Raw genomic sequence first — 15,010 nt, forward strand, 5'->3', positions numbered from 1 at the left:
TACATGCAACTTTAGGAAGAGAGCCAAACCTTGAATGAGTGGTGAGAACTCCTGAAAATAAGTAAACAAAGTAATTACTTACTACATGAAAAATAATTATTTTAGTAAGATCACAAAGGTGAATTTCAATAACCAGATTAACATCTAATTTTTCGTGTGGCCATGCCAAAGTAGTTAATCCTCTGCACTACATGAGTTGTTTTAACTTTTTAAGAAGAAAAATCCCAACAACATTTCTGACTTATAAACACAAAACTAGAAAATTCAAGAGTTAAAATTCCAGCTTTATCCCACCTAGTGCAACTAGTTATAGCAGTGCATATGGGATGTATAATCGCTCTTTGGAGAACGCAATACTCCAACATAAGGTGAATGAGACAATTTCAGTCAATTCCAAGTTCCCCTCTTTCCGCAGTTTCAAGTTCTGCTGCAGCTGTGTGACTAGGAATTTGAATTTTTTTAATCATTTTGTCAATTTCTAACCCCTAACATCTAGAGAATGGTTTAAACCAGTGGTCTCCAACCTTTTTATGCCCAAGATCACTTTCTGAATTTAAGGGCAACCCAGGATTTACCCCACCCCTTCCCCGAGGCCCCCCTTCCCCCCCCCCGTCACTCGCTCTCCCCCATCCTCACTCACTTTCACTGGGCTGGGGTAAGTGGTTGGGGTTTAGGAGGGGATGTGTGCTCTGGGCTGGGGCCAAGGGGGTCGTAGTGTGGAAGGGGGCTCTGGGCTGAGCCTGGGGAAGAGGGTTGGGGTGCAGGAGGGGTTGAGGGGTGCAAGCTCTGGGAGGAAGTTTGGGTGCAGGAAGGAGCTCCAGGCTGGGGCAGGGTGTTGGGGTGCAGGAGGCAGTGCGGGGGGTGGGCTCTGGGAGGGAATTTGGGTGCAGGAGGGAGTACAGGGTACTGGCTCTGGGAGCGGGGGTCAGGGCTGGGGCAGAGTGTTGGGGTGCAGGAGGGTGTGGGGTACTGGCTCTAGGAGGGGGGCTGGGGCTTGGGGTGCAGGAGGGGGTTCGGGGTGCTGGCTCCAGAAGGGGGCTCAGGGCTGGGGGTGCGGCCTCCCGCTGGGCAACACTTACCTCTGGCGGCTCCCGGTCGGTGGTGCAGTGAGGCTAAGGTAGGCTCCCTGCCTACTCCGGCCCCACACCATTCCCGGAAGGGGCCAACGCACCTCTGTGGCCCCTGGGAGGGGGCGGGCAGCACATGGCTCCACACACTGTCCCTCTCTGCAAGCATCGCCCCCACAGCTCCCCGTTCCTGGCCAATGGGAGCTACGGGGCAGTGCTCGCAGGCAGGAGCAGCATGCGGAGGGAGAACCCTGCCCCCTCCCCCCCGCGATCAACTGGTTGGTGACCACTGGTTTAAAGCCTGATGCGTAAGGTTTAACAGCCCTTCCCATTTTTTTAAAGTACAGTAATGCCTCACTTAACGTAGTTATGTAGCTGAAAAATGCAACTTAAAGCGAAACAATGTTAAGCGAATACAATTTCCCCATAAGAATTAATGTAAATGGGGGGGTTGGATTTCAGGGAAATTTATTTCACCAGACAAAAAACTATATATACATATATACACACACACACACACACACACACACACACAGTATAAGTTTTACACAAACTATTTAATACTGTACATAGCAATGATGATTGTGAAGCTTGGTTGAGGTGATGAAGTCAGAGGGTGGGATATTTCCCAGGGAATGCCTTACTGCTAAATGAAGAACTAGCAATCAGCTGAGCCCTCAAGGGTTACCTCATTGTTGTTAATGTAGCCTCACATTCTACAAGGCAGCACAAATGGAGGGAGAGGAGATAGCATGGCAGACAGAGACATACATCCTGTGTGTGTGGGAGACAGAGAGATGCGCATTGCCCCTTTAAGTATATGGACACCACACTCTATGTACATTGCCTTTAAAAAGATCAGGAAGTTGAGATCAGGAAGCAGCTGCGGCCAGCTCTCTCTGTCCTGAGCCCTGTTGTGTCTCCCCCCTGCTCTATATGGAGAAGGGGTAAGCGGGGGATCAAGAATAGGGGGAGGGAGACACCCTGACATTAGCCCTCCCTTCACCCGTCCCCTGCACAGCAAGCAGGAGGCTCCCGGGAGCAGCTCCAAGGCAGAGGGCAGGAGCAGCACATGACAGTGGGAGGAGGGACAGCTGAACTGCCAGCAATTGGTAGCCTGCTGGGCAGCTGCTGCACAGGGAACTTAGGGGAGCAGGGAGCTGATGGGGGGGGTTGCTGGTCCATCCTGGTTCCAAGTCCCTACCAGCTAGCTGCAACAGGCTGCTCTTCCTGCAAGCAGTGGACAAAGCAGGCGGCTGCCAAAAAACGTTATAAGGGAGCATTGCACAACTTTAAACGAGCATGTTCCCTAATCGATCAGCAATGTAACAACGAAACAACATTAACCAGGACGACTTTAAGTGAGGGGTTACTTAGGGTTACTATTCGTCTGGATTCCCTGGACATGTCCGGCTTTTAGAGTTAAAAATAGCGTCCGCGGGGAATCTGTAAATGTCCAGAATTCCCCCACATGCAGAGCGCGCGCTGCTGACAGAGCAGGCGGCAGGAGGGTGCCACTTACATGGGGCTCCGACAGCCAGAGAGAGCCCCTCCTCCTCTCCCCTGCAGCTGAGATCACTTCCTTCCTTCCTCCCTCCCTGCATTCGCAGATCACCAGCCGGCAGCTCGCACCAGCAGTCTGGAGCTCCTCCCTGGCACGCTGATCTGAGCAGCAGGTAAGGGGGCCAGGGGGTCGGAGAAGGGGCAGGGAGGTTCTGGAGGGGGCAGTCAAGAGACAGGCAGCGGGGGGGGGGGGTCGCATTAATATGTATTTCCAAGTATGAGTTTGGAATGTGGCACCATTTCATTGATGGTTCCCTTGTTTTTGTACTGAGACACGGAGAAAAGACGTTCCCACTCTACCTCATTTATAACATTAATTAATTTTGTAGACTTATGTCCTCTCTTATTTGCTTCTTCTCTGAGATAAACAATCCCAGTCTTTTCAGTTTCCATAAGCAAGTTTTTGCTATGCTTTTTTTGCATTCTCATAGCCCATATCTGAATCTCTTCTAGTTACACAATATCCTTTGTTGATACGGCATGACTAGAGCTCCATGTCTGTCAAAAGGTCGCAGAAGTCACAGATTCCATGACTTTCCGCAACCTCCGTGACTTCTGCAGGGGCCAGCGTGGCTGACCCCAGGGCCAGCTGCTCAGGTGGCTCCTGGGACAGTCACACCACCCACTGTTGGAGCAGCCCCGGGGACAGCCACACCAGCTGCTGCTCTGACAGCCCCCAGCAGCAGTTTCGGGACAGCCAGAGCAGCCGCAGTCCATGACCCTGGGCAGCGGTTCCCAGTTGGCCGGAGCAGCCATGGTTTATGGCCCCCGACAGCAGTTCCCAGCCGGCCAGAGCAACCACAGTCCCCGGCGTCCCACGCAGAAGTGGCCCCCACAGTGCCTCACCCCCAAGATTAAATCACAGGCATTTTTAATATAAGTCATGGACAGGTCACGGGCTGTGAATTTTTGTTTATTGCCCATTATCTGTCCATGACTTTTAGTAAAAATGTCTGTGACTAAATCGTAGCCTTTGGCATGACCACAAATGAATACAATGTTCTAGATGAGGGGAAACCCTCATTTATATAAAGATATTTTAATATTTAAGTATTTTCCATTTCAATCCAATTCCAAAATCTATGATCATCCCTAGATTTCTTTCGGAGTTACTGTTTTGGAGGTTTCTCCCTACCACTGAATATTTCTTTTTCTGAATATATTTTTTCTTCCCCACAAGTACAAAAGCTTGCATTTCTCCACTCGTCAAGTTTTCACAGTATTTCCTACACATATTTCTAATCTACTTACATATTCTGATTTAAAATCAAATTTATGCATGGCAACCTTGTTGAGAGTACAAGTAAAACTTATCTGAGCAATATGAAGTTAAACCAAAAGATGTTTTAAAGTTTACCTTTCTTAATTAAGCCCGGAGTGAGAATCATGCTTACTGCAGAAAATGGCACAGCTGTGGGAGGGAAAAGTAGTTTATTAATATGGAGAAAAAAAGAAGAATTATAATTTGCAGTCTTTTCAAAGTGGCAGATTCTCTCTCTCCTGATGTCTTCAAATCAAGACGCATTCCTTTCTGGAAGATGTGTTAGCTAAACACAATCATAAGTTATTGGCTCAATACACGGGTACTGGCTGAAGTTTAATAGCCTGTAATATAAAGGCGGTCAGACCAGATGATCTAATGGTCCCTTCTGGCCTTAAACTCTATGAATAAGATAACACTACACTTACACTTGAAAAATCTGGTAGAAGGTATCCTCCTAAAATTGAGTAACTAAGTGGAAGTATTGTAGAAACTAATTTCTAGTTTCAACAATTTCACTTTTTTCAATGTATATATAAAAATAAGATAGTAACTACTCCACTGCTCTTTTTAAAACTCGAACCATCACCCCAATTAGCAGCAATGTCCTAGTCGAAAAAAAAAAAAAAAAGAAGACAACCATTGTTTTAGTCATTTAATGGTCAAATGACCATTAACTGAACCCACATTCCTCCCATCACTTACAACCCTCATCATTACCTCCCCTTCCCAAAAGCTAGGGACCAAAGAGGGTTCTTGCTGCATGACTGGAAATTCAAGATTCCGGCTATTTCAAAACATGCTGGGAGAGAGTCCCAAAACTGAGGGGAAAGGAGGTTTTTCAGAGAGACAGGAATCTACCCCAAAACAGACAGACAGCTAATTCAAATCACAGGTCCCAGTGCACTATTTTTGTTCACATAAAAATATACTGTTGAACAAACAGACTTCTAAATTCTACGTAGCTTCAGTTTCCACAAAGAATTAAGATGCAGCCTCATAAAAATCATAGTGCAGCAATCTACTCTCTAGATCAGTGGTCTCCAAAGTGGGGTGCGTAAGAGGATCCTTGGGGGTGCGCAGCAGGAGGAGCTTTTTTTTTTTTTTGCTTCGGCAAAAATGGTAGAGCCAGCGTGGCAATGGGTGCGTGCTCAAAAATTTTTTACTGATAGGGGTGCGCAATCAAAAAAGTTTGGAGACCACTGCTCTAGATGACAAAGGCACAGATGACAGACAGAAGACTCATATCCAAAAAGATAATTTCATAATCTCCAGGCCATAAGTAAATGTAAAAAAACACTGTTTTGATAATTGAAACAAATCACACTGTATATTGGGCAAGCAGCATTCTGTTAAGACAATGCATGATCACAGGCCCCGAATTCTATGATTTGCAGAATTCAGTTTGCTGCAGAGTCATGCTCCAGAGTCTCACTCCAGAGTCTCAGCCTTCATTAAATAAAATATTTCTAGTGCTCATGGCTGCAGAGTTTTCCTCTGATGGTATGTCTACATAGCAACTAGATATCCATGATTGGCCCATGCCAGCTAACTCAGGCTGGTGGGGCTTGGGATGCAGAGGAGAACCCCGGGCTTTAGGACACTGTGGGGTGGGAGGGTCCCAGAGCCTGGGCTCCATCCCAAGCTCAGAAGTCTACACTGCAATGCAACAGCCCCATAAGTCGGAGTTGGCTGGCAGAGGCCAGCCTGGTACATGTCTAGTTGCTGTGTAGACATATCCTGAGAGGCCAACTGAGTGTAAACTGATGTTTATTGATGTTTGCTCTCTTACTGAAGTTGCAGAGAGACTGAAAACAATGGTTCTAAGAAGTGTGAACTCCCGTTTACCTTAATGACCTATGAAAGATAATTCTGCACAACTCAGAACTCAAAATATGAGGAGTGTGTAAAATAAACTGAATTGAATATCAAAATATATAACAGGAGCTACTGTACTGAATTTTTCATTTTCATATTTAATTCAATAAAAACCTCAATTAAAAAAATTGCATGAAGCTGCTGCAGAAGTTCAAAAATATAGAACTGTCTTATCTCAGTCTTTTGCATATTTCACTAGCATTTACATGGTTTAAAAAGCCATCCAAATCCTACAAACCCTTACTCACATGAATAGTCAGACTAATTTTAACGGCCAACTTGTATAAAGGTTTTCAGGATAAGGCTGTGACCCAGGGACCTCTTGATGTGAACTGACAAAGCGTGGGGGGCATAGGCATTTACAGGGATCTCTAAGGTCAAGGATATGCATAATAATTCACCGAAGTGTGGCACGTAAGGTCTCTACCAAGAGCCAGTAGCTTACAGATCATCATCATCACTGAGAAACAGGTGTATGGATAATATTTAGAGACAAACTTACAAGGTTCACAGAGATCTTCTTCAGCTCTGTGTAGCTTGAAACTTTTCTCTTTCACCAACAGAAGTTGGTCTAATAAAAGATATTACCTCACCCACCTTGTCTCTCTAATATCCTGGGACCAACACAGCTAAAACAAGACTGCAAATGATGGATAATATTTAAGAACTATCTATACCAAAAATTATGTTCTTAAAGCCTTGAAGTTAAAGGCAGGTCACAAGGATGCAATGTGCCACAGAGAGGTTCTTTTCAGGGAGAGGATAGCAGATGCTTATCTCTCTATGTCTGGCCACTTGCGTATCGTTCATTGTATGCATCACAATGGAGACCTATTTGCATTATTGAGCCTGATACTAATCAAGAGACTGGGAAATCAAAAGAGAGGAAAACTGCAGAAAAAAAACAAACGACAGGGGAATATCCCGCTAAAAAAATTAAAAAATGGATTCTAGGGGTACAACAGGAGAACTGATATATATATCCAGGATCCTTCATGGAGGAGATGAACAATCATCATATTCTGTCTTATGAAAGGAGAGTCACAGTCAGCCTCACTAGAAAATGCTGCAAAGACTTTGGATGAGCCAAACTTCATTAGACAGGAAAATATCTAGTTAAGTCTAGGCTCTAGAATGTGTGTTATGATTTTATTTTACATGTAACCATTGTTTCCAATACTTTTCCTTGCTACTTCTCAAATCTCTATTCTTGTTAAATAAACATGTTTTCACTAAAAACATTTTTAAATGTTGTGTGTAAAGTGGAGCTATGACCTAAGATATAACTGGTAACCTGAGGTGTACTGTTCCTTTGGGATCTGTCAATACTGTGCAACAGGAGCTGAGCACTCCAGTGAAATGCTAATAGGTTGGAGTGTGTCTATCGCAAACCTGAAGAGGGACAGCAGAGTCTGTGTAGACTGAGGAGGGAGTGCATGTGTTGCCCAGTGGTGGTGGTGTCAGGGAGCTGACCCCCAACAAGCACAGAGACTTCCTCACAGTAAATCAGTAACGGTAGGTGGTGGGGAGGTGCTTTATAACCCTGTGTAACTATGGGAAGCAAAACAGTCCCTATAACTGGATCTTTAAAACAGTTACTGTAAATGCTAATGGATCAAGTATTCAGGGAGATGATGTGACAAGCATTTTCCTTTCATAATATTACTTATCTTAGTGTATAATTTGATTTCAGTGAAGCTTCTCATACAAATAGTCCTTACTCATGAGTAAGGATTTGCAGGTTTTGGCTCTCATTCTTAAATAGCTGTGATAATGGCAAAAACAATACTAAAAAAGAGGAAGAAAGAGGAGATTAAAATGGAGACAAAGGTGGTTTATCAGCAAACTTGACTCACATCTATACCAGAAGCTCTCTTCGTTGCATTCCCTGAAAATTCTTCTTTCATCCTCTGTTGGTACGTAACCAATACCTATAGGATTCTTTCAGTATGAAAATTGAACATTAAAAGATATTTATATGAAAATATTAACAGAATGAAGCTTTTTAAAAATGCTTTTCCTAATCTCTACACTTTTACATGAAATAGCTGTAATTTAATAAATTGGGGCCTTTATTCATTGGGCAACCATTATTAGCTATTTAATTTAGTTAGATTTATAATCCAGGCCTCTTGCTGCCTTAGGAATAATTTTAAAGATACAATAACATTGAAAAACAAATAGACAGCAGCTTATCCAGACATGAGAAAATAACCAAAAACCCTGCCACACACTTAAATACCTGCCCTTATTGTATTCCTCCCGCCACAAAAGCCTGGGTAAAAGACAGATCTTGCAGCAGGCCTTGAAGGTCAACAGATTCTAACTATTCACAGAGCACTAGGATCATATTGGTGTTAGTCACTATAACTTAACACAGTAGAAAAGTCTTAACCACATACAACATTTCAATTATCTATAAGATGTTATAAGGTGAAGGCTGGCCAACCCCTCCACTACTCCCCCCTGAACTTGGAGTGCCTGATCATCACCACTATTGTGAGAGAGCTAAGTGATGTTAGGCTGTGGTGAGCACCTAATACTATGAATAAAAGATAACATTTTTAGAGAGAAGTTATTCTACATTACCAATTCACAATACATTTCTCTCATTAACTGGATCTCACAGCAGTGGGAGAGCAAAACTTCAAATTACAAAGGAACATCCATAATTAAGGCTAACTTTTTGCTCAGATATTTTTAGTAAAGTCATGACTGGGTCATGGGCAATAAACAAAAATTCATTGAAGCCTGTGACCTGTCCCTGACTTTCACTAAAAATATCCCTGACAAAATGGTGAGGTGGGTTCAGCACCCATTCTTGCTGGGGCTCCCGGATCCCCTGCCGCTGTGAGGAGTGGGAGCTCTGGGGTCCCTCTGCCCACAGGGGCTGGGCTGCTGTAGAGTCCACTTGTCATCCCCCCTATCAGGGTGGCTGGGAGCCCAGGTGTGGTCCCCTGCCACGACTGGGAGCTGCAGGGTCCCCCCAGTGCCCACAATGGCTGGGCAGCTTCAGGGTCCCCCCACTCCCTGCTGTGGCTGGGCAGCTTAGGGGGGGGGGGAGGGGTGAGGCTGGGGAGCACCAGCCCCAGGCAGAAAATGTCATGGAGGTCAAAGGAAGTCTCGGATTTTGTGACCTCCATGACATAATCATAGCCTTATCCATAACATATGGAAATGCTACATAAAGAGTTAGCCCATAGCATATTCAATTTATTCAACATCAGTTTGTATTTTAGGCTAGGCTAGTTTATTACTTAGGCCTCCAAAAGAGAAGCCTGGGTACCAATAGCATGTGGGGGCAGAGGAAATATATAGACAGCAAATCTCCATTGCAAGTAATTCTAAGGAGATGTTTAATGTACCCTTGAGTGAACAAAAAGCGGTCTTGCTATGTGTGTTTCAATGACACCTCACTTGCACTCTCAGATATTTTATTAAATCTTCCTTATTTAAACAATCCCAGCTAGAGACGCAAACATGGCAGAGATGTTTTGCTACAACAATCTCCGTCGCCCCAAACTGCGGCTGCCCCCACGTCAGAGGTTACCAGCGCTGACACCGGCCAAGGGGTCAGGCTATTTCCCCTCTACACGAACTGCAAGCAGAGCCCGGCTGGGGCGGCCAGGGTCTCACCCACAACAGCTGCCCCGGGGGCGGGCGGCGAAGGGACAGGCGTTGAGCGATCCCAGGCGCAGTCGAGCCCCAGGACCCCTCGTGCCTACAAATACGCGGGGGCCTGGGACCCCACATCACACTGCAGCGCTCGCAGAGGCCTCCCGGGCTTCACAACAGCTCCCCTCGCGCCTGCCCGGCCCCAGCCCTACCGGCACCCCGGGAGCGCCTGGGCAACGGGCTCCCCGCAGCCGCTCAGCCCCAAGTCAGGGGCAGCTCCTCCGTACCTGACCCGGGCCGCCGTCCTCCCCTCCTTGGGGGCGCCGCGCTACCCGCCCGGGAGGATCCATGCAGGCAAGCACGGGGAGGGGACTAGAAGAAATGAAAAAACGGCTCAACAGCAATGCCAACCGCACCGACACACAAACCTCCCTGGGAGGGGGAAGAGGACCGGAAACCCGCAGCGACACAATGACCCGCGGGAACGGGACAAGGGGGGAGTTTCACCGGAATGACCCGGATACAGCTACGGACTGGGAGGAGCAGCAGGAAAGCGCCCCTCCCAACTACCTCCGCGAACTCGCTTCGTGCGCATGCGCACGATAGTCTTGTTCTGCTCTCCTCTCCTCGCCCCGCCCCGCCCCTTCGCTCCGCAGCTGGGGGCTCGGGTGCAAAGGCTAGCCGCTGGGATGTGCGGACCCCGTCTCCCCGATCCTCCGCAGCTGCTGCGTGTGCGCGCGAGAACCAGGCGAGTCGTGCTCTTGCCTCGTGAGCCAGCGGCTGAATGATGAGTGGACGTAGGGGTTCGGTGCCTCCTCCTGGGAAGCCTCTGTCAGTGGGGGGGATTCCTCTGCATCTCCCAGCGGGCAGACTCGGAGCTCCATGCAGGGAATGCCAGCCAGCCAGCCTCCTCGTCGGAGAAAAGGGTGGTTGAGCGGGTCACAAGTTCCCCCATCTCTAAGGGAAAGCTGAGATCCAAGTTTGAAGTTGGTGCTGAGCTGGATTAACAAAAACAATGAGGAGTCCGGTGGCACCTTAAAGCCTAACAGATTTATTTGGGCATAAGCATCTGAAAAAGTGTTTTTTTTTTGTTTTTTTTTTTAAACACAAAAGCTTATGCCCAAATACATCTGTTGGCCTTTAAGGTGCCACTGGACGCCTAATTGTTTTTGTGGCTACAGACTAACATGGCTACCACTCTGATACTTGAGCTGGATTTGCATCACTCATGAAACAATTAAGAGAAGAATGACGCAGGCTTGTACATGTGATGTACCCTCACATAACATGCCGTGCTACATCTTACTTAACCAATTGTGCTGTGGAACAAGATTGAGCTGGTGCTTGCCTGTGACAGTAGTGGCTTGTACACTGTACCAGTGGTTTTCTCATGGACTTGTCAGTTTCTACAGAAAAAAAAGAAAGCCTAAAAAGAAAGCCTGTTGTGGTGCTCTGGCTGCAAAGAAAAACTTCCAAACTTATATGGGTTGTGGTATATCTGCAGACAAATAGAATTGATAGACCTCCAAGGTGGGAATTAGTCATTTCTATGAATGGAGTATTAACGAGGGGAATTACTAAAATTGGCATTCAAGGTCCCAGCCGTTCCTTTCAATGCACAATGGGTTTCCTTCCTGTGCTTTATCTGCCTGCTTGCTTACAGGAAAATTGCATTCTCTAATAAATTCAGGGGTATTCATAGTTACAGAAATGGTGAATTCTCAAGAGGTAATTCTTACACCATTTATTTTTAAAAATGGTAATATATTTTTGGTATTGTAACCAACTCACTATCTGTCAGGTGTTAGTGTATGAGCCATATGCCAAATATTTTAAATATAGTTACATGTCCTGTGTATGGTATTTAGCTTTAAAAACTCCAGGCATGAGACAGGTTACCAATAAACATCTATTAAGTAAAATATTATTTGCAAGAGCTGGCTAAAAAGAAAGGATGCCACTAAATTATGCTCAAGTTTTGTTAGAGGTTAGTTACACACAGGAGCCCAGGCAGGGACTCAGAGCAGCACCACTGGGATAGTTTGAGTATGGAAGTGAGTGAGGATTTGGAAGTTAGGGGCTGTGTTGGAGCAGGAGGATTATGATGGGCATGCTAGGTTTGCATCCTGCTAACAGTAAAAACAGGAACCTCAGAGAACTAACTATTCTAAATGAAAGCAGTTTATCAATGAACAGGAATAACTTACAAAAGAACACTTTATGGTTTTATCTGCTAGTGTGGTGGTTGCTGTAATAGCTTCCACATTGAAGACAATGCTACTGCTTTAATTCACCATATGTTGCTGAGCTGTTGCCACTCACCTGGAATGCACCACTCCCTCACACCGTTGCTGGAGGGGGCAAATAATTGTTTCTTAGCCCTCAAATTTAGGTGAGGAAACTTTTATGCCGCTGCTGTCTGGTGACCACACAGAGGCCTCTGCCTGGAGGAAGGAAATGCCAGGCATCAGGGAGCTCTGAACTCAGTAGAATGGAGGTCCATTAAATAAATAGTGGAGGAAATGGAGTTTGGAAATGTTAGTGTGGTAGGGTCCCTAAAATGAGATGGATGGTGGTGGAAGGGTACATTTGATTACATCAGGTGGGTGGAAAGGTATGCAGGGAAATCAGTAGAAGAGAGAGATTTTTGGAGTACTGGGGACTCCTGAAATGAGCAGGGAGGATGGAATAGGGAAGGGAGCATCTAGGGCCAAGAATCCATAAGTGTCAACATCTTGTGACAAAGAAATAGATTGTTAATTTGCATAGAGTTACACAAATTTGCACAGATTATGACCTAGTGTTGCAAAAGGCTCCAGTTTCTTCCAAACCTCCAGTTAATTAATTGTGCCCTCCAGCCCCATAGCAATTAATTTTGCATTTTGTAGTATCTTAACATCAGTGTTCTGCCTCCCAGACCCCATCAATTAATCCTGGCCCTGTCAGTCCCCCATCACCCAGCACATATTAACAGAGATTGTGGGGGTGGGTGAAAGCAGATTCCTGGTCCCTTAGCTAAAATCCACAAATAAATAAATAGAGATATTCTATCTCCTAGAACTGGAAGGGACCTCATCAAGTCCAGCCCCCTGCCTTCACTAGCAGGGCCAAGTACTGTTTTTGCCCCCAGACCCCTAAGAGGCTCTCTCAAGGATTGAGCTCACAATCCTGGGTTTAGTAGGCCAATGCTCAAACCACTGAGCTATCCCTCCTCCATGTGGTTTGGAAAGTGTTTTGACTGTGCAGGTAATAGAACACCCCCTAGCCAACCTGCTTCTTGGTAATGATTTTTTCCATGTAGCTCAAATTAAAGTATTTGCCTGCATCAGGAGGAAGTTTTATGCTGGGACCCCTGAGGGAGAGGGAAAGGGTAAGGTCTCAGGAACTGCTGAGAGAATGGGAGAGAGTCTTCTTGTGCAGCAGGGGGAAGCCCCATGTTTCCAGATGGGAGGGTGGTTGAGACCAACTCCTGCACTGCAGCTGGAGGCAACATCACATCAGGAAGGGATGGGGATGTAATGCCTGCCAGGGAGAGAACTGTCCAGGTGGTTAACTGCCAGCATGTTGCAGCTGAACCAGAGACAAACAGCTCTAGGGAGGATAGAGAAATGTGTCCCAGAGGAGAGCCCAGAGAAGGGGCAAGGGATCTCAGAAACCACTGGGTGAGGATTCCTGTGACTCTGTAACACAGGGAAGCAGTGTGCTTCCAAGTATGGGAGGGGCTGAGACTAGCTCCTTTCCAGCAGAAAGCAACTTGCCCGCAGGGTGTTTTCAGTGATTAAGTAAACCGTCCCAGTTGTTAGCTGGCAGAGTTTTGTAGATGAACAAGGGATAGAACTCTTCCCAGGGAGCACAGAGAAATGTGTCTTAGGAGGGGGCCCAGAGGAAGAAACTGGGGAAGGAATAGTGGGGGTACAGGAATGTCTCCTCACTAGTCACTTGGGGCAGGATGCCCAGGACACTAGGAGGATGGCTGGGTCAGCATCTGTGCACCCAGGCACTCACCCTGTGACTCAGGTTTGGGAAGGAGCCATGTAACTGACCTCCTGGAGGGGAGCAGCCACACAGCTGACTTCTCAGGGACAGAGAAAGGGGTGGCAGAGGGTACCCTAAACCAGGTCCCAGTTTTTCAGGATGCTATTTCAGATAAGTTTTTGGAAAGTAACTGTGTCTCTTTACATCAAGATGCAACTCCAGTGCCTATGACAGCAGAGGAGTTGAGACCAGGAAATTGCCAGGTGGTAGTTTGTGAGAACACATATGACCCAACTAACAGAGAAGGGTTTTTTTCCCCCAGACTAGTGAGAGACAGGAAGCAGTTGCAGAAAAGCTGCTGGGAAAAGGTGAATCTGATCAAAGGGTAAACACACCTAGCCCAGAGAGCACAGATCACAGCCTTCTAGGAGGCAGGGAAGGACTCAGTGCTGGGAGGGGGAAACACAGGGTAACCTCAAAAGGGGAGCTGGATTTTCTGCATATGTACAGTCCTGGGGTTGGGAGACCGCTCCCCAAAGGGCCAGCCAATGTGCAGGATCCCCCTGAACACCTATCTTGCCAGACCCTGAGGCACCAAAATTCCATAAACATGATTAAATTAAGAGCCCACACAGAGGGGAACACTGGAGGGAAAGAAACGCCAGTGACTGATTACATGGGAGAGAGTCAAAGAACACCATGGGTAATGAACAAACTAACCTCAAACTCGAATATCTGAACAGAGGGTGTGGTATCATAAAGATACTTGTAAACACACATCTGAGATAAAAATTTTGGTATTAATGTTAAGTTTTGGGGATAAAAATTTTGACATGGATGTTAAACCTTATTATAATGCTACTTTTCAATTAATACCTGTAAACAGGTTTAAAGCTTACCACAGCGGAGAAACCTGGTTTGCTGTATGAATGGGGAAACGGAGGCACACTGCCTCATGGCCTTGATGAGTGGATGCCAAGAGAACTATAACACAAACTGCCTTCAAGCTAGTCAGTGACTAACCCTCTTGTAGTAAACTAAGATGGGAAGTGTGACCTTCTGTACCTCGGGGGAATACCCTCACCCCCATGTTCATCCTTGTAATATGATTGTGTGGTATCCAATGCAAAGTTTGTCATGTCGGGTGTCTTCGGAAGGCTCATGATGCACTGAGCATTGTTGTTATAATAATGTTACAGGTTGTGATTTCATGTATATAGTTATGAGGCTGAAAATTTGTCCTCATGGCTTGAAACAAACCCAGGCAAAAAATCTCCAAGAGCAGCAGGGTAGTTCACACCTCATCAGGGCATGTGTCAGGGCTGAATCCCTGCTCTGTCACTTTAAGTGCAGAAGGTGGAGGCCTGCAAGGATTCTAAAAACTAATACGTGCCACTCCTGGCTTGTATTAAACTCCCAAGGTTACAGCTTTTTTCTGACCTTGGCTTGGTAAATGCTGCCACCACCCAAATGCAAAAAAGCCCCTTGGACCCAGGAAGGAACACTTGGGAATTCCTCCCTGTGGGGTACCCTCAAGCCCTTTCACACCCCCACCCCCGCCTCCGGAGAAAAGCTGAGAAAGAAAACAAAGGAAATTAGCTGTTGCCACCAGCTAATCGAATAGCGTATGCACATACCTTTTAGGACACCA

At 46.2% G+C, this 15,010-nt stretch overlaps 1 protein-coding gene across 1 annotated transcript in view; it reads right to left on the reverse strand.

Moving 5' to 3' along the window:
• The window catches only part of OCIAD1 (OCIA domain containing 1), a 34,008-nt gene extending 24,127 nt beyond the window's left edge, over positions 1–9,881 (reverse strand). The window contains exons 1-4 of the mRNA XM_034770982.1: positions 9,672–9,881; positions 7,626–7,710; positions 3,988–4,041; positions 4–51 (exon numbers count right to left, since the gene is read on the reverse strand). Of these exons, the coding sequence (XP_034626873.1) occupies positions 4–51; positions 3,988–4,041; positions 7,626–7,710; positions 9,672–9,734 (250 nt within the window). The 5' untranslated portion in view covers positions 9,735–9,881. The remainder of the gene's footprint in view (positions 1–3; positions 52–3,987; positions 4,042–7,625; positions 7,711–9,671) is intronic.
• Positions 9,882–15,010: the final 5,129 nt, after the last annotated feature.

This window comes from Trachemys scripta, chromosome 5, assembly GCF_013100865.1.
Source record: "Trachemys scripta elegans isolate TJP31775 chromosome 5, CAS_Tse_1.0, whole genome shotgun sequence".
NCBI classification, from domain to species: Eukaryota; Metazoa; Chordata; order Testudines; family Emydidae; genus Trachemys; species Trachemys scripta.